The sequence below is a fragment of the Erythranthe guttata genome, chromosome 14 (assembly GCF_056151865.1).
Source record: "Erythranthe guttata isolate IM_541 chromosome 14, IM_541, whole genome shotgun sequence".
Lineage (NCBI taxonomy): Eukaryota > Viridiplantae > Streptophyta > Magnoliopsida > Lamiales > Phrymaceae > Erythranthe > Erythranthe guttata.
In genome coordinates, this window is record NC_142546.1 from 8517394 (window position 1) to 8537112 (window position 19719).

At 33.0% G+C, this 19719-nt stretch overlaps 2 protein-coding genes and 2 non-coding genes across 4 annotated transcripts; 2 read left to right on the forward strand and 2 right to left on the reverse strand.

The window, feature by feature from the left end:
* The first annotated feature begins 9317 nt into the window (after nt 1–9317).
* LOC105952018 (putative lipid-transfer protein DIR1) lies at nt 9318–9976 on the forward strand. Its single transcript, XR_016029811.1, has one exon. It is a non-coding gene; the product is annotated as a putative lipid-transfer protein DIR1 (transcript).
* A 2065-nt stretch (nt 9977–12041) lies between these two features.
* On the forward strand, nt 12042–12178 carry LOC148765110 (small nucleolar RNA snoR83). Its single transcript, XR_016029984.1, has one exon. It is a non-coding gene; the product is annotated as a small nucleolar RNA snoR83 (small nucleolar RNA).
* A 1178-nt stretch (nt 12179–13356) lies between these two features.
* On the reverse strand, nt 13357–15030 carry LOC105952017 (putative NAD(P)H dehydrogenase (quinone) FQR1-like 1). Its single transcript, XM_012975514.2, has 2 exons — nt 14408–15030; nt 13357–13900 (listed from the first exon to the last, which is right to left on the reverse strand). The coding sequence occupies exons 1-2, from the start codon at nt 14941–14943 to the stop codon at nt 13675–13677; spliced, it is 762 nt and encodes a 253-aa protein (XP_012830968.1). The 5' UTR covers nt 14944–15030; the 3' UTR covers nt 13357–13674.
* A 597-nt stretch (nt 15031–15627) lies between these two features.
* Nucleotides 15628–19157, reverse strand: LOC105952016 (pfkB-like carbohydrate kinase family protein). Its single transcript, XM_012975513.2, has 9 exons — nt 19046–19157; nt 18833–18952; nt 18146–18248; nt 17989–18036; nt 17614–17711; nt 17401–17515; nt 17228–17310; nt 15942–16503; nt 15628–15853 (listed from the first exon to the last, which is right to left on the reverse strand). The coding sequence occupies exons 1-9, from the start codon at nt 19046–19048 to the stop codon at nt 15795–15797; spliced, it is 1191 nt and encodes a 396-aa protein (XP_012830967.2). The 5' UTR covers nt 19049–19157; the 3' UTR covers nt 15628–15794.
* Nucleotides 19158–19719: the final 562 nt, after the last annotated feature.

Sequence of the window (19719 nt, forward strand, 5' to 3'; positions counted from 1 at the left end):
AACAGCTAGTCCTATATTATTATTGTCTGGTAATTAATTAATTGATTAATTAATTATGTTTTTATCTTCACTAATGGTTGTTGGGATGTGTTTGATAATTCTCTGCAGAATTACCGTTCTAGCCCTCCGAATATCCCTACAGCAATTATCAGCTTGAGCCCCTAATTTCCTCCGCACAAACCCTCAAATCACCCTCTCCACCAAGGGCAAAATCGGCATTCTTCAACATCGACTCGATATCGATCTCCAACCTCTCGATTGAAACCCTAATTTTATCCAAAATCTTTAATTGCAACATATAAGTCCCCACATTCATGCAATCCACCATCTCCTTTTTGCCCCTTCACCGCATTCTCGTAATTCAAGAGTAGCGAATCGATCCACTTCCCCATCGACCCCAGAGGGATGGAGGTGGCGGCCGCCGCCACCACCGAGCATATCAAAACTGCCGCAAGGGTGGCGGCAAAGATCACGCTCGAGACCTTTCCTCCATGCATGCATGCATGGACCTCAACTTCTTGTCCAATTTGTTCTTCTTCAATTGTTAGCCTCTTAAGCAATAAGCATTTGTTGTTAGTACACCGATCGGAAAAATCTCGAAAAAATCCTCGGCGAACGCATCTCCGACATCCTTAATTCATCCAATGTCTTAGAAACCTAATTTCAATCTCGAAAAAAATGTTGGAATTTTCATGATTTCCAATAATTAATATTGAGCAATATTAATTAAATTATGAAAAGATTAATTTCATTTATTTACTTGATCATAATCATGAAGTAAAGTGAATGAAAATTGTCTTGATTAAATGGTTAAAGTTCAAAAAATGTGCGCTCGATGTGATCGAGTGATAGGACTAGTTTGGGTTTAAGTGTCCACAAATATTACTTTTGGGGACATTTAGTAATTAGTTAAATTAGTTGACCCAAAGTTTAAATAATAAAATATTTGGCCCAAACCAAATATTTAATAATTGGCCCATGACCAATTAATTTTCCTACGTTTTTTTGAACTCGGTAAAAAGAACAGACAAATCTCTCTACTTCTTCTCCAACCATTGCATCCCTCTGTGAATGGATCTCTACAACCTATAAATAAAGGTAGAATCTGGCCAATTATGTACTGAATTTAATCGGCAATTGAGAGATAGTTCTTTATATTTCTCTTTCTCTTCGTCAAAGTTCCGTTCGTTGTTCAAGTTCGCCGTGGGTCGAATATTCGTGCAAATATTCGACAACCGATCGTTGTACCTTGGGAGACTACCGGGAAGAGACTGTGCACCGTTGACAGCCCGGAAATATTGTCTTAAGGGAATTGCTTTGGCAAGCCTCGGTTGTTCTTTGTGTTTTTGACAATTCCTCTTTTCGACAAACAAGTAAGTATTTTTCGTTTACGCAGATTGTTTATAATTATACCAACAATCTTAAGACAATAATAAGTTTCAATTTGTTAACTTCTGCGTAATTTATATTTGTTTTTCCAAACTTTTGTAAAAAAAAATTTGAATCTCTGTTTTTACTTTTAAATCAACACCTGTTATTAAAATATATGTATGCGTTTATATTTGCAAGTTAAAACAAGTTACTGTTTTAAATTATAAATTACTTTTGCCTTCCTTAAACGTTTGCAATTTATAAAGTAATTTTGATTCTGAAATCTGCTTTTAAGATTTTGAGTTATTAATATGTTATTATTCTTGCGAAGAGTTGTGCCTATGTAAGGTATTATTCTTTTGTCTGGTTCTGTGTGAAATTGTTATTATATTGTATAATTAATTGGTATTTCTTGTTCAAATCTGTTCTGTTTGTTTATTAAACAAATGTTATTCTATTACTGTTAGTGGAGAGATTAAGGTATATAATACTTAATTGCTTATATTCTTAATTACAGAATATTTGGATTTGAAAGTTTTTTTGACTTGAATTATCTTCAAATTATTTTGGCTTTCGAGTTTAAAATTCTTTTTGTTCAAACTTTTCATGTTAATCTGAAATTTGTGCAAATGGCTTCAAACATGGTTTTTGGAGCAACCGAAATATCGAACACATTCAAGAGTGTTGTCCTTGTATCTGAAGCATACGTCATGAGCGATACTAAAGGATGGTGGGTAGACACCGGGGCAACTCGTCACATTTGCTATGACAAGAGCATGTTCTCCTCCTATAAAAAGTTGGAACAAGAACAAAAGCTTTTCATGGGAAATGATGCTTATTCGGTGGTTGAAGGACAAGGACAAGTGATCCTAAAATTCACTTCCGGAAAGGAAGTTACCTTGAACGATGTGCTACATGTTCCGGATATTAGGAAGGACTTAATCAGTGGTTCTATCCTAACCAAGAAAGGTTTCAAGTTGGCTTTTGAGTCGGACAAATTTGTGCTAACCAAAGGAGGGTTCTATGTGGGAAAGGGGTACCTATGTGACGGCCTCTTTAAGGCGAACGTAGCCGTTATCGGCAAGAACTAAGCTACTAAACTTATATTAATAATTTTTAGTTTATATGGTTTATTTAAGAGTTGTAAGAACTTATTATGTTGGGAAATATCGTGTGTAAAACAAGGTTTTACTATACAAGTTTTTTACTAGTATATTGTTTTCAAAATTGCCATATGTTTTACAAGTTTGTATGAAATTTAAAATTATTAAATCATATAAATATTTTATTCTTTCTTTTGAAACAATATTGTTTTCAAATCAATGAGTTGGTTGAATTTGGGCATAATCAATATTTATTTATACTTCAAATAAGCTCTCGTGAGGGGTGCTTGATTTCTCTATTTTCAAAACTTTTGTAAGTTAGTTCTTGATTTAAACGGTGCAATATGATTCTGTCCAATCATATTATGAGTATTTTCTCAATAAAAATTAAAGTTCTTAAAATTTTGAGTTTAATAAAAAGGTAGCAAATGCGTATTTGTGAAATACAAAATAAGAAGATAACTTCTTAAATCCGATAGAGCGGATAATATGAGTAACTTATTTGTGTGCATGGAAAAATTATTGCACCCTATTCACATTGAATGGGGTAGTCAAATGGAAAAATCATGATTTAAAGACACGATTAAACTTGAGTTTACCGAACAACTTGTGGGGGAAACTCCTTGTATGTCTAATGACATATTAAATAGAGTTTCACACAAGATGAACATTCCTTATGAGTTATGGAAATATATATAATTGAGCTATAAATATCTCAAAATGTGGGGGCATTTGACTACAAGTTAAATATGTTCTTATATGTCCTTGAGGGATATAGCGAGGCAACATAATTAGAGATTCGATTTAAAAACAATCAATTAACAATTGCTCTCATACTTTACGATAGTAAGTCTCGACATATTCGTCGTAGACATATAACGCGATACATTTACTCTCTAATGGAATAAATTTCCATTGATTTTGAGAAGTCCATAGATAACCGAGCGGATCCATTTAATAAGGTTTATCTAGCGAAAGAGTTAAATGTGCGTCGAGGGGAATAAGTTTAAAGCCTCAATAACTAAGTTACCTTATTCGGAAACCTAACTTGGCGACTGGAGATCCCACGGACCAAGTTCAATAGGACAACCAGTTCTGTGTAACTTAAATGAATGGGGCACTTAGGAGTTTTAACTCCATCTTATTCCTATGATGCAATAAGTGCAACCTACGACGTTCATAAAGGTTAAGCTATTGCTTTTAATGACGTCTATATCTTGTAAATTACAAGTGGGGTATAGTAGGATACTCTTTATAGATGCGGTCACCTATGTTAGTGTGAGCTGGGTCGGCTCGTTGAGAATTCTTAAAGGCTGGAATTCTCTAAAGCACTCGCAGAACCCGAGGATGTTCAGGGCCAAAACGAACACAACCGAGAATTTGAACAAATTCGTTTAGTATGGTGTTAAGTTTATTGTCTTGGTTTACACAAACAGCCGACGGTTCAAGATGAAATAATTCACCGATTGACTAAGTAAATCCGATAAGCTTTAACTAGGGAAGGTTCAAGATGAAACATTTCACCTATCCCGATGCTGTACTATTCACTAAGGAATTTTGACAAATATATCTTATGCGATAAGATTGGAAGAACAATTTTATTCATGTGGGGGATTGTTGGAATTTTCATGATTTCCAATAATTAATATTGAGCAATATTAATTAAATTATGAAAAGATTAATTTCATTTATTTACTTGATCATAATCATGAAGTAAAGTGAATGAAAATTGTCTTGATTAAATGGTTAAAGTTCAAAAAATGTGCGCTCGATGTGATCGAGTGATAGGACTAGTTTGGGTTTAAGTGTCCACAAATATTACTTTTGGGGACATTTAGTAATTAGTTAAATTAGTTGACCCAAAGTTTAAATAATAAAATATTTGGCCCAAACCAAATATTTAATAATTGGCCCATGACCAATTAATTTTCCTACGTTTTTTGAACTCGGTAAAAAGAACAGACAAATGTCTCTGCTTCTTCTCCAACCATTGCATCCCTCTGTGAATGGATCTCTACAACCTATAAATAAAGGCAGAATCTGGCCAATTCTGTACTGAATTTAATCGGCAACTGAGAGATAGTTCTTCATATTTCTCTTTCTCTTCGTCAAAGTTCCGTTCGTTGTTCAAGTTCGCCGTGGGTCGAATATTCGTGCAAATATTCGACAACCGATCGTTGTACCTTGGGAGACTACCGGGAAGAGACTGTGCACCGTTGACAGCCCGGAAATATTGTCTTAAGGGAATTGCTTTGGCAAGCCTCGGTTGTTCTTTGTGTTTTTGACAATTCCTCTTTTCGACAAACAAGTAAGTATTTTTCGTTTACGCAGATTGTTTATAATTATACCAACAATCTTAAGACAATAATAAGTTTCAATTTGTTAACTTCTGCGTAATTTATATTTGTTTTTCCAACCTTTTGTAAAAAAAAATTTGAATCTCTGTTTTTACTTTTAAATCAACACCTGTTATTAAAATATATGTATGCGTTTATATTTGCAAGTTAAAACAAGTTACTGTTTTAAATTATAAATTACTTTTGCCCTAAAAAGGTAGCTCATGAGGTACAAAATCTTTCGCCACTCTAGAACTTGTTTCTCTACTTGAGGCCACATCTTTACGAGCTTCTCGTCGTTCCGGAGTCCGTTCGGGATGGGAACCGAAGAGTTGGGAGCGTACGGGTGGTTTAGTATGGCTTGGAATGGCGACGCCCCAATTATCCGAACCGTATCGGCTTTGAATGATTCCATCAACTTCAGGAGATGGGCAATACGTTCTTCATCATGCGAATTCTCAGACATTATTAAGATTAATCCAACCTAATCATAATTGTAATTAAGAGATGGAATTAATTAAGCTAATTAATCAAGATTAATTCATATACGACAAAAGAATCATAAGAAAACAATACCTAATTCGATGAATTAGATAAACAGCCCTAAATTCTTTGAATATGTGAAAGCTGGATTTTGGACTGTATTTATAAGAGGATGGATTCTCACGGGCCGGGCCTAGGTGATTTAATTTAATTGGATTGGGCCGCATCAACACACATTGATTAGTTATTACAATTTTAAAGAATATATACAAAATAAGATTTAATATAGGTGTTTCACCTAGGTCTCTGAACGTCCGCTAGAATTTCGAGGCTCAAGCTTGTGTACAATTTTGCAATTTCATCGAGCTTTTATTTTCTTAGCCAAGCTCAAGTGAGTTCATCGAGCTCGAGCTCAGCTCATTTTGTTAATTGTTAGTTTTTTTATATTAATATTACTTTATTTTGTAAGTATAAATTATTTATATGACTATAAAAATAAAAATAATTTATAAAAAGAGTTTATTAGGAATAACCCCCTGTTCATATTTTCTAATAAGGTAGATCCAATTAATTTTTCCCTTTTTGAGATACACTCAAATTTGCCAACTTGGCAAAATATATTATATAATTTCCCTTTAATACACCTGTTTTATTTTTGAACGGCATTTATTTCCTTAACTACGTGATATGAGATTTGCTGATACGTGATTCTAAAATCACGGAATAAATTTACGTGAGATCATTGGCCGTTCTATCAAATCGTATCTATCAAATCGTGTACAATTTTTTTTTGAAGATTTATCGAGCGTTCCATCGTTTTAATCGCCTTTGAAGATTTCTTCACCATCAAGCGGGTATGAATGCGTCTTTTTTCGCTTTTATTTTCGCTGTATGTACAGGATTGTCGTGTACGGTGGTTAGACATTTTTAAGAGTTGTGTTGATACTTGCAGATTCTATTAAGTAGAACGTTTTTTAACAAAATTACGTCGTCATATATACATCGTTATTTTTGGCGGATGATGTTTGTTTGGAAGAGGATTGAGAGTTAGAAGAGGATGGTTCACGCAGATCGGACCAGAGTTGTTTTATATGAGCTTCGTAGTTGGTTTATGCAATAATCGGAATAATTGTCCGCTGTGCTCGAGTTCATGTTTTTTGATCCCGATCGATAGTTGGTTTATTTGTTTATAACAGCCGATTTAAGTGTGCTGGGTAGTACATTAAAATATAGTTCGTAGTCTTTTTTAATTTAGCGTATGGATTTTGCATTTTAAGTTTATTTTTGATGATATTAGTGTATTGTCATTCAAATGTATTTGCAGTCTATTTAATCATTTTTTAGTATTCTGCATTTTTAATTTTGTTTCATGATTTTAGGTTTTTTCGATGGCGAATTTCGTACGGATTTTGTTGAGGTTTGGTGGGTTGGTTGCTATAAAGAGGTGTTTACGATGTAATGGCTCGGTAACTTCGGTTAAGTGTTAAACCGTTGTAATACAGTAGTATACTATTATGAATACCGTATGATACTACCATTATCATTTTATTATATTATTATGAGATTATTAATGTACTAGAGTTTTTTAACTCGACATATTGGTTTGATTATGTTATAATGTGTTTTATGTATTTTATCAAAACCCTAGATTGAAATTATGAGATTATTAATTTTATTGGTTATGTTGGAATACTTTATGTTGGTGTTGTTCTCAATGTTCTTGTCATTTCAGTAGTATATTGTTTGTAACACAATTCATATCACTACTATAACCGTAATATACTATCATAGCAGATTAATGTACTATATTGAAATTATTAATATACTATGTGGTTGAATAATACGGGATCCATAGTCGATTAACGAGATCCATAGTCGAATTAGATCAATAAGATAGTCTATTACATGATATAAGGAAAATTACCCTAATTGATTAGTATTTCAAACAAACATATTATTCAGTTTCCATATATATTATTATTTTTTCATATATATTATTATTTACCCTAATCGTTTTCATATAATAAGAAAAATTACCCTTATTGATTAGTATTTCAAACAAACATATTATTCAGTTTCCATATATATTATTATTTTTTCAATAGTCAATTAACTAAATCCATAGTCGAATTAGATACATGGGATAGTCTATTAAAAGATATGAGATAATCTATTAATTTTAAAACACAAATCCGCCGCCGTCACTTCTCAAATCTAGGGTTTTGATGATTATTCGGCCCATAGTCGATTAACGAGATCCATAGTAAAATTATACCAGTGGGATAGTCTATTAAATGATATGAGATAGTATATTAATACAGATGTAATTCGACTATGCATCTCGTTAATCAACTATGGGCCGAAGAATTATCAAAACCCTAGATTTGAGTAATCCTAGATTTGAGTAACCCTAGATTGGAGCAGTGACGGCGACGGCGACGTCGGCCAACGACGATATCACTTCTGGTGGATGTCCTGCCCATCAATTGTTGCAATATCACTGATTTAGTGCTCGAATTCGGTATGCGATTTTAACAGATCTGCAATTACACAAACGTGATAGTCGATTTAGCCAAAACATATCAACAAATCGATGGATGATAGCGATTCAGCGAGTGGCGACGACGTACCTACGGAGGCTTGGTCGGAGTGCAGAAAAATCGCCGATCCACACGGTCGTGCAAATTTCTGGTTTTGGGAGGTTTTGCAGTTTTTTTGATAGTGGGTTTGTGGTGATAGTGTTTTAACGGGAAAATAGGGAGAAATTTGATATTATTTCAAAAGGTAAAGTAACGGGATTTGTGGGATTCGATTGAGGGTAATTATGTAATTTAGAAAAATTTGGGTTTTTATCAAAATGGCAAATTTAAGTTTGGGTCTACCCCTATTATTTGAATGTTTAAGGGGGTTATATCTAATAGACCCTTATAAAAATATATTTTTATTTTTTATATATATTTATTTATTATTATTATTATTATTTTTTTTATTACTATTTTTATTATTTAAATAATAAATAAATAAATAAGAAGCTCGCGAGTCGTTTTGCGAGCTGTCGAACAACTATAATCGGGCTCGTGAGCTCAAGCTCGAACTAGAAATACCCAAGCTCGAGTTGGGCTTTTATCAAGTCGGCTTATCGAGTTTTTGAGCCGGCTCAGCTCATTTATCACCCCTACTTTCACCTCTTGCTTGCTCTCGCTAGTTCGATATTAAAATTTTCTTCGAAATTGGCAGATTCTGTTTTCTGCCTAAATTGATTTTTTTTTTAATTATTTCAGCTCGTTATATGCACAAAGCTTAATTAGTGGTAATTAACAAATCAAATTACCTGACAAAACCATCAACTCCAAAGGTAATAAAAATAGCATATTAATTTTTAAAGTACAAATTACATCTGTTAATTAAACACTAAACAGGATTAAAGAAGCAAACCCGTGATGTATAAAGCCAAGATTTGCCAGTCAACTCCACTCACGGGCTCTACTTTTACATCTTGATAGAATTTTAGTGGTCACCAATTAAATCCATTTATCTTTTTTTTTTTAAATATTAATTATTAATAATCCATATCCAAACCCTAATTAATTAACTTTAATAAACTTTCAAATTAACTATGTAACAATTGAGGTTTGATCCGCCCAAACCCTAACTAATTTAACAGAATAAAAAATAAAATTAAATTAAGCATGCATGTCTAAGACAACTATTTCACCATAATTTGTCCACGTAAGCAAAAAGCTCATTTTACAAATTAATATTTATTTTTCAAAAAATATTTATTAATCAAAGTTGTATTATTGTTCTTTATAATGATCTCAAAGTAAGATTTAATGTTCACATACATGCAATTTCGTTATATTGCATTATTTTAGTAAATTATATTTTAAAGACACCATGCACACATTCCAAAAGAATCTCAGCCAAACACGTGTCATTGTTTGATTCGTTGAAAACCTATAGTATCACCTACCCCACTAGTGACCCTATTTCTATATAAACCCCCAAACCCCATGCTAAAAGAATGGAAATTAAAAACACACAAAAAAAGTTGCATAAACAAATTTTTAATTAGGTGCAAAAATTATTGTTCTTGTTAAAAAAATGACGGCGTCACAAATTGCTGTTAGGGCATTGTTTATCGCCTTCGTGGTGATCGCCGCCTCCGCCGTATTGGGGATGGCAAAGGCGGCGAGTAGCGACGACAACGGCCTCTGTGGGATGAGCCAAGATGAGCTGTTTGAGTGCAAGCCGGCGGTGGCAGCCGGTGCCGCCGTCCCGCCGCCGCCATCAGCCGCGTGCTGCACCGCATTGACGCACGCGAACGCGACGTGCTTCTGCACGTTCAAGAACAACAAGTACTTGCCTCTTTTCGGGATAAATTCCACCCGGGCCATGCAGCTTCCTTCGAAATGTGACCCGACCCAAATCGCCCACTGCTGAAATTAATATTTCAAAACCATAATTAATCGGTTAATTAGTTAATTTTGCTTTTGAATTTATTTTGTTCGTGTGTGTGTGTGTGTTAGTTCTAGTGTTTGCTTGCGATGTTTCGATTGTACGTTTAATGTTCATTTCATGTTAATTTGTTTGTAATCGACGTACTAGTTGTTATGCGATCGTTTTATATGAATGTTTTGCACGTGGAGTTGCTAAATATTAAATGAATCGTTTCACGAATAATACATTAAGTTTTTAGATAAAATGTCATTATATTCTATATAAAAAAATACTATGAATTTGAGAAATGCTAGGGGTCATGCCCCCCGTTGGCGACAAAATGCATGTGTCCACTACATTCGCGAAATCGAGCGACAATATTTTTCGTTAAAACGATAAATAATACTCGGCACGGGCATAATTAATTTTACGTAACACAATATAAATTGAGTCAAATATGAGTTGTAATATCGTGAATTGGAACGCATACAATGTCTTTAAAAGCATGATGTGTACATTATAATAAGATGGTGTTTGCAAAAGCTTTTAGAAATAGATTGTCAGTTTTTTTTTCCTGCACATAATCTGTTTTTAGGTGTTTGCAAAACAAGTTTTTGCTTTTATTTCTCTTAAAATAAGTTGTTTTAAGCTATAATTTTAAAAGCGCACATATACCTGTCTTTTATATTTTAGTTGACTTTTCAGTTAATTTGTAAACGCCCCCAACTTTTGTAAATAAGCACTCAGTTCAACTTAACCTACAATTATTAAATTATGCTTCTAAACAAGCTTTTGCAAGGACTATCTAAGTTTATTTGTCAAAAAAAAAAAAAAAAACACTATTAGACAAGTTGTGATTTGGTTGTTTTTTTCTTGAAAGTTTTCTCTAAGACATTCGATTGTATCCGTGATATAAGTGGTGGATGAATCATGACAAATCTTGTCAGCTACCAAAAATAGTCAAACGAAATTTGGATTGTTTGATAAAAAAAAAGTGCATCAAATATTTAGAGAAATTAATTATTCATATATACATGAACGTGAATGTACATTGAAAACTCTATAAATTATTACAGTCGGGGTCAGGAGCGGAGTTATGTGTACCCCTTGGGTGAGTTGAAGTTCACTATGAGCTAAATTTTTTTATACATTATTTTAATATTAATTCAATTTAATTAGCCCACCTAATTGATTTGTGAATTAGTTTAAATAGATCCATTAATTATAATTGGGATGCATTAGAAATAATACAGCATAATTTATATAATTTAGTTAGAATATAAAAATAATTACTTAATTTATACTATTTTTTTTTAAATTACTAAGAGGGTGTTTGGCTTATAAGATGTTAAAAGGAGTTTATAAGATGTTTTAGAGCTTATAATCTCTTCTAAAGTGTTTGGTATTTTTTTTAAAATAGGCTGTTGGAGAACAAATAAGATTTTTTTAAATAAGTATCTTTACCCCACCTTTTTATTTAAGATCTTATATTGAGTAAAAATAGTAAATAAGCTCATTATCCAGACACTTTAGAAATTAACCCTAAAAATAAGATGTAACAACTTATCAGCTCTAAAAACATCTTATCAGACGTAAAAGAGCTTATCAGCTGTTTAAAATAAGCTTAGCCAAACACTCTCTAAAACTCGAACCACTGTATAATTATTAGTCCAACAAGATCCTGACTTTGTCACTAGTCAGGATTAACAAAATCCTATTAATTTAGTGAAAAATTAAATTATCAATCTAATAATTTAGTACAATTTCTATAAAGTTGGAACCCAAAAAAATTATTACTTAAGTGATATTATTATTTTATCGAAGTCCTACTGTAATTACTAAATAAAACTTTTATTGATCCACTAAAATTAGATGGGCCTGGCCCATCTAAGATGATACGACAAATGATTTTTTTTATTCCTTATTTATTAATATATTACTAGGTTCACATAAATGGTCCTCATAAATTAGATGGGCATGGCCCATCTATGCTGATTTCATATTAATATTATAATGCGAATTTTATTTAATATAATCTTATAATGTAACGAAAATAATGGCACTATTAGGGCTTTGCTGGCAGTGGACTCATTGCCCCATTACTCCTATAAATAACACAAGTGATGTTTTCAATTAGGCAGAACGGCAGCAGCGCCGCCGTGTAATTTATTCCGGCCAATACCTCCGCCGCCTGTCCCGCATTTCCTTTCCCTTTTCTTTTGGTTTCCGGTTTTCGATCGTCCATTATTTTTTTAATTACCTGTTTAATTTTATTTTGGTAGCAGAGAAAAAAAAAAGAGCCTTCATAATCCCAGATAAGCTAAAATTTGGTTCTTATCTGATTCATGGGAGGCCGATAACGATCCGTGGAAGTTTCGCTGATAACGCCGTTACTTTTTCATCCTTATTGCGAGACGGCGTTTACTAGTAGCTTACCCCACATTCATTCTCTTTTTTAATCCCTTTTTTTTTGGTGAATATTTCTTTTTTCTTTTTTGAAATTATGCTTTAATTGTTTCGTAAAAATGTTATTAAATTTTTGTTTTGGGTGATAATCTTTTTCAATTGTTTTTTTAATATTTTTGGAAAACTAAATTGTTTGAAAATAAATATATTTTTTAAAGTTTAAATTGTAATGCTGAATAAATATAATTTAATTTTTGCAGAATTCACATAAAGACACAAAAATAAGACAAACTTGTGGTAAATTACAACCACCTCCCTATAATAAAGTGTAATTACAAAATTACCTCTTCTTTTTGAGAAATTAAATCTAATCCCCTCCAGCTTGTAAATTTTTTACATCCACACCCTACAAAATGGTGTTGTAATAAAGTTAAATTACAAAATTACCTCTTCTTTTTGAGAAATTACATCTAATCCTCTGCAGCTTGTAATTTTTTTACATCCACACCCTACAAAAGGGTGTTAGTGTAAGAAATGTACAAAATTGCAGGTTCTGGATGTAACTATTGAAAAATGGCGGGGTTTTATTGTAAATAGTCCTTACCTCATGTGGGTGGATGTAATTATTTTTTGGCTAATTGTTTCATAATTACTGTTATTAAATTTTTATCGTTTGTGTGTTGGTGATAAATATTTTTATTTTTATTATATTTTTTGGAAAATTAAAGGGTTTGAAAATTAATATAATTATTAAGGGGCATGCTAAATCCCACACTAAAATTTACTAAATACCACATATAAATTAAAAAAAAAAATCCTCTCTACTTATATTCTCTCTAACTTTTCTCCATGATGATTTTTTCCAAGTCACTCAAAATTCGTTAATCTTTCACGCTAATAATCATAAAAAATGAGTTTAGGTTTATTTAATATTTTTCAATTTCATTATGCCTTTGTAATTATTTAAATTCATATCAATTCGAATTTTTTCCTCAAATTCCAACTTTATTTTAGTTTGAACACATGGAGATTTTTCTCAAATTCGAACTTGGAATGATATGGACGTTTTTAGTGTGTGATTTTGTGAAAAAGTTAGGGAAAAAGAAGAAGGATGGGAAAGGAGAAGATGAGATTTTAGAGAGAAAAATTTTCAATTGTGTGTATGATTTGGTAAAATTGGTGTGGGATTTAGCATATCAGAATTATTAAAGCTTAAATTGAATGGCTGAATAAATATAATTTCATTTTTGGAGAATTTACATCAAGACATAAATAAAACAAACCTAAGGTAAATTACAACCACCTCCCCGTAATAAAGTGTAATTACAAAATATACCCATTGTCTTTGAGAAATTACATCTAATCCCCTGCAGTTTGTTTGTAATTTGTTTACATCCACCCCCTACAAAGAGTTGTTAATGTAACGAATATACAAATTGCAGGTTCTGGATGTAATTATGGAAAAAAAGGGAGGGGTTTTTTGGTAAATAGACCTTACCTCAAGGGGTTGGTTGTAAATTGTAATTATTAAATGGCTAATAAGAATATCTCTTGACAAACAAAGCCATATATTTGCCTTGATACTCTGCAAGAGAAAGTTCAGTTTGAGTAGGTTCTCTTGTTCCATCACCTGATATAACTCCTGCTCCGTAAGGCGAACCTCCTCTTATACTATCGTTATCGAACATTCCGGAACCGAATGTGTATCCAATCGGCACGTACAACATTCCGTGATGGGCTAATTGCGTAATTGCCGTCCACCTGCACCAAAATAAACCGAACCGGTTAATCTAAATTCAGTAATTAAATTGAATCAGAAATTGAAATTATCAGCAATTATATATATATATATATATATATATATATATATATATATATATATATATATATATATATATATATTGTAAAATATGTATGAATATATACACGTGTACGGTAGCATAAAATGAACCAGCCAAAAAACTCAACAATTACCACCATTCGTTTTATCATCTAAAGACTAAAATGCAATTCACAAATAATTAGTTAAGACTTATGTGGTGGTTTCGATTTTCGATCAGGTTTTAATTTTCAAAAATTCCGATTTTCTTTCCAAATCTACACTTATAAAACACATATTATCATAATTCGATTCTGACTTTGTTTTTTGAATAGATTTGAAATTAGTTTTTCACTTCCGAAAAAAATTAAAAGTTTTCTGAAAGTGCTAGTTCCACCCCTACAATATTACTTCGAAACATAAATTTCCATGATTAAGTAAAGACTTACGCGGTGGTTTCCTGGCCGCCGCCTTGCGTACCGGTGCTGACAAAGATTCCGGCAGGAACTCCGGCGAGTTTCTGATCCCTCCACAAACCCCCCGTCGAATCAAAAAACGCCTTCATCTGAGCGGCCATACATCCGTACCTCGTCGGAAATCCAAACAAAAATCCATCGGCCTCAACCAACTTCTCCACCGATATAATCGGAATCTCATCATCTTTATCACTAGGCACATTCATCTGCGACAAAATCTCCGGCGACAAAATCTCCGGAACCCTATACAAAATTCCCTCAATGCCCTCAACACTGTCAACCCCTTTCTTGATTTTTTTGGCTAGGATTTCCACGTGTCTGTACATTGAATAGAACACAATGAATATTTTTAATTTTTTCTTGGATTTTTCTTCCACAGCAGCAGAATCAGTTATTATACTGATACTGGGGATTGGTAATTGGGTATGTGAGAGAGGGGTATTTTGGGGAGATGATATATTCTCAGGTGGCTTGTTCTTACTGGGCATACATCCTCCTCCTTTACCCATACTGTATAGAATTCAACACAAACTGCAAATACTAATGAATTTTGTTTCAAGAAAAAAAAATTGAATTCAATTTCAATCTTTATTTGTGCGGAATTTAATTAGTTGCTAATCCTATGATTAATTAATAATTATTTAGAGAAATTTCTAGGAATATTCCACTTTTGGAGCTTTGCTGGCATCATCAATTTGTCGAACTGCTTTCTGATTTTCTTTTTAATGAATTAATTAATTATTTAATTATCAGTGATAAATAGTTGTCAAACAGAGTGTCTTCTCCTACCCATTAAAATAAGACGAATCAAATAGAAATTAGCGTTTTCGAAAAAAAATCAAATTTTCTTCAGAAGCAAAAGAAAAAAAAAATAATAACTAATTGCAATTTCAATCTGAAAAATTTCAAAGAAAATTGGATTGAAAACCATTATTTAAAAAAAAAAACCGGAAATTTTATTTCAATCTCCCCCTGAGGTAAGGTCTATTTACAAAAAACTCCACCCCATTTTTTCATAATTACAATTTGTAGATTTCTTACATTAACACCCTTTTATAGGGGGGTTGATGTAGGTAATTTACAAACTAAAGGGGTTGGATATAATTTCTCAAAGTAAGGGATTTTTCCGTAAATAGACTTTACCTCAAGGAGGCGGTTGTAATTTACCCAAAATATAATTGCTACAACCTGGCTAAAATAATTTGATTTTTTATTTTAGATACTTGAACTGTTGTAGAAATAATGTATATTATTACAACTCTTGACTATAATAATGTTTTCCACAACTTTATAACCAAATGTCTATAAATACTACAAGGGAAAAAAATAAAAAATAAAGAAATAAAAATCCGAAAAAAGGTTATAACTTCGATTCGCAGAAAACGACTTTCGCTTCAGAATAGACAATACTCGCATCGTCTGCAAACACAACGAAAAACGATTCAATTCATTAATCTTTCTCCCATTCAAGAAATCACAAAATGCAAAATTCAGAATAAATAAATACCTGCAATTCTTGCCAATCCGTATCCTTCCGGAACATTCTTCTCCGTTTCCACAGCCCCTTTTGCCGCCGCTATACCGACCGCCACACTCTGCATTACATCCAAACCAGCACAAATCGAAGCTATCGTGCCGCCAACTAAGCAATCTCCTGCACCGGTCAGCCTCACCACAGCGGCGGAAAGTGCCGGAAAATGTACTGCAATATAATAATTCCCCTTCGATTTGGGACTGCCCAAGATTTTATTAGGAGGGCAGCTTTTATTTACCGCTTCGTATAATTTTCTGCTGAAAGAATTAGGCGCGTTTGTCGTGTAATCTTTTTTCTCTACTCCGTTTATTGCTTTGAAGCATAAGAATATTCCTTGCGCTCCGAGGGTTATAATTACTACTCTAATTCCTTTCTCGAGTAAAATCCATGTTGGAGGTTTTAGTTTTCGGAACAATTTTTCAATCGAAAAGTTAGCATTGTTGGAATCTATTTTAATTGGTGAGAATTTATCTTCGGATGAAAGAGCGTTTGCCATTGCGATTAGCTCGTCTTCGTTCGGTGAGGTGTAAGTTATCTGTTCAAAAAAAAAAAAGATTTTGTGAATCAGTGATGCAATAAGGGTTTATTGCATTCAATACCCCTGTGTTTAGTCTAATTACTAAAAATCTCCACGTATTGTAAATATTAGCGAAAAAAAAACCCCATGATGCATTTTTTTAGCACGCATTACCCTAAGGGTGCATTTGGATGGAGGGATTTGGGGGAGGGATTTCAAATCCATAATAACAAATCCCTCGGACTTGTTTGGATTGAGGGATTTGGAGATGGATTTCAAATCCCCACCCCTCCTTTTTAGTTGATTTTGGAGCAATAGTGATGGATTTCAAATGACTCCAAAATTGGAGTCATTTCAAATCCATTCCCCAAATCAAATCCCTCCCCAAATCCCTCCATCCAAATGGACCCTAAAAGATAATTGCTAAAAACACTCTCCGTATTATAAATATTAGTTAAAACCCCCCTATAATGCATTGTTTAGCACACAACCCCCTATAAGTTCATTTCTAAAAAACTCCCCGTATTATAAACATTAGCAAAAAATACCCCATGATGTAATTCTTTTGGCAAACTACCCTGCCAAAGCCCGCAATGTAGGGGGTTGTTCGCTAAAAAAATATGCAACTATAGGGGTTTTTTTTGCAAATATTTATAACACGAGGAGTTTTTTGGCTAAATGCGATAAATTCGATGTAATAATATTAAGAATATGCCAATATCGGAGAGGGTATGAAACTCACATATTTCGAAACGGAAGCAACTCGTTTGGATTTGGCGACCGATACTGGCTCGAACCATACGGAAGTCTTGCACTCTGCTGCCACTGGAGGAATTTATATTCACCGAACTAATTATTTAGTAGAAATAATTATTGTTAGAAAATGCAATTAATAAAATAATTACTAAATGTTACATCGACAAGAGGATAAAAGAGCAGGCGGGCTTAAGTTAGCATCAACCATCAATACCGGTGCGGAGCATATGTTCGACTTGAATTTTTGAATCCATTCAGCAGTTAGAAATTTTTCCTGTCGTAAAAACATACACATATTTAACAAGATTTATTTAGCACAAATACGATTTTTTTTTTTTAATTTAAAAAGAGAAAAAAAAAAAAAAATCTTACGATTGATTCAACACTAGCAACAGCAGCAGCCAATTCTCCTACACCGTCAAAGATGTTGCATACGACAGCTGTATCTATATCTTGGCTTCTTCTAATTCCTGATCAGAAATGAATTGTAAAAACTCGATAACAGTTTACTCTTACACGGCAAAATAGTTTAGCACACAACCCCCTATAAGTTAAGATTACACAATCATTTTTTTTTTCAACCAAACGAGCCCTTAGATGTTGAAATACGTAGACCTACACGGAAATGCGTGAAACTTCCACAATGTTTCATCATCGTAATTCCCGTAACCTTAGTTACTTAATTCAAACAAGCATGTCAAATAACCAATGTTTAATCAAGAAAAAAAAAACGAAGCGGCTATTTACCCGTTACCGATAATCCAGCAGATCTCCAGTTTTCCAAAAGCAAACTTCCTACTCGAAAAAACGAAAGAAGGGAAGCAATTGGTATTACACATGTTTTACAATAATGGATTAATAATTAAACATGTGTTAAACATGGCGAATAAGTGTAAGTAGGTACCTGCCATGTCAAACCCTAATGCACTTATCATGAAAGGCTTCGCCCCAAGCTTCGACATGCACTCACCTACATTTCTTCCCACACCGCCTAATGTATACACAACCTGACATTACGCGCACACACACATGTAAAATGTCATTCCACCTCCCCGAGGTAAGGTCAAATTACGAAAACGCCCTTCATATTTGAGTAATTCTCAACCACCACCCCTCAACTATGTTTGGGTATCAAATTCAACTGAATCTTCTACAATTCTGTGGAATGTTCTCTAGTTTGTACTCGTTTTGTTCATTCAAAAATGCAGTTTTTGATGCACCACAATCACAATCTGATATTTTACAACACATCTTATGATCATCTTATTTCAAAATGTGGAGCTCGAATGGGGTAAAACGGGTACAAACTAGAGAGTATTCCACATAATCTAGAAGATTCCACTAAATTTGACACCGCAAGGGTGGACATGTGTAAGAAGGTTCATAGTTGAGGGGGTTGGTTGTAATTACCCAAACATGATGGATTTTTTTTTTTTCGTAATTCGACATTATTTAATAAAGAAGTACACACATTTAAGAGAATATGCAAAATTGAATTTCCTACGAGCATACAAATATTTCATCACAATTATTTAAAAAAAAATAAAAATAAAAAATAAAAAAAATTACACACACAGAACACACAGTAAACCTTTCCGGGAGTGGTGGTTCTGGGATTGGCGGCGATTGAAGGGGTGGCGTTTATGTCAAGCACCATACCTCCAATTACTACTGCTTCTGCTTCATCATCTGAAACTTTACCCTTTTTTTCCTGAAATCAATTAAAAAAAACAAAAATTAATAAATAAATAAAATACAACAAAAAAAAAAATAATAACGCATAAAAGAAGAAGAAGTGGATAACCATGCGGATTCAATAGCAATTGCTCCTCTCCTTTTCGCTTGAACGATTTTGCTTCAGTAAATCAGTGGTGGTTTTGACTTGAGAATTTAATTAATAAACATATTAATTAATTAATATATTTAATCCAAGGGCTTATGCGATAAATTAATATATTGGGCTTCAATTTTGAAAATATAAATAAACGGGCCTGATAATATTTAGACCCTTTTGGGCTTTAAAAATAAATAAATAAATATATTGGTGCTTTTAAAAATAAATAAAGGGTATATCAAAGTTAGATGGTGAGTCATATTCATATCATAACTCGACTAAAATTATTAAAGTAATAAAAGATGGGGAAATTTGCTTAGACACCCCTAATTTTGGACTTATATAGGTAGATATCCTAGTTAGTAGATCAATATAGGCATAGGTCCTTTGACCAAAAAAAATAATATAAATAAAATAAAATAATTAGTATATAGACATAAACACCCCCAATTAATAAGAAAACAAATCTCATATATCATTCATTCTCTCTCTCTCTCTCCAATCTCACGTTTCTCTCCGCCTATATTAAATCCTCAATCTCTCTCTCTGTATCTCATGCGTCTCCCTCTCTCTCGTTCTTCTATGTTTTTCTTTTCTTTTTCTTTGGTTTTTTTTCTTATGAAGAAATATTATAGAGAAGGAAA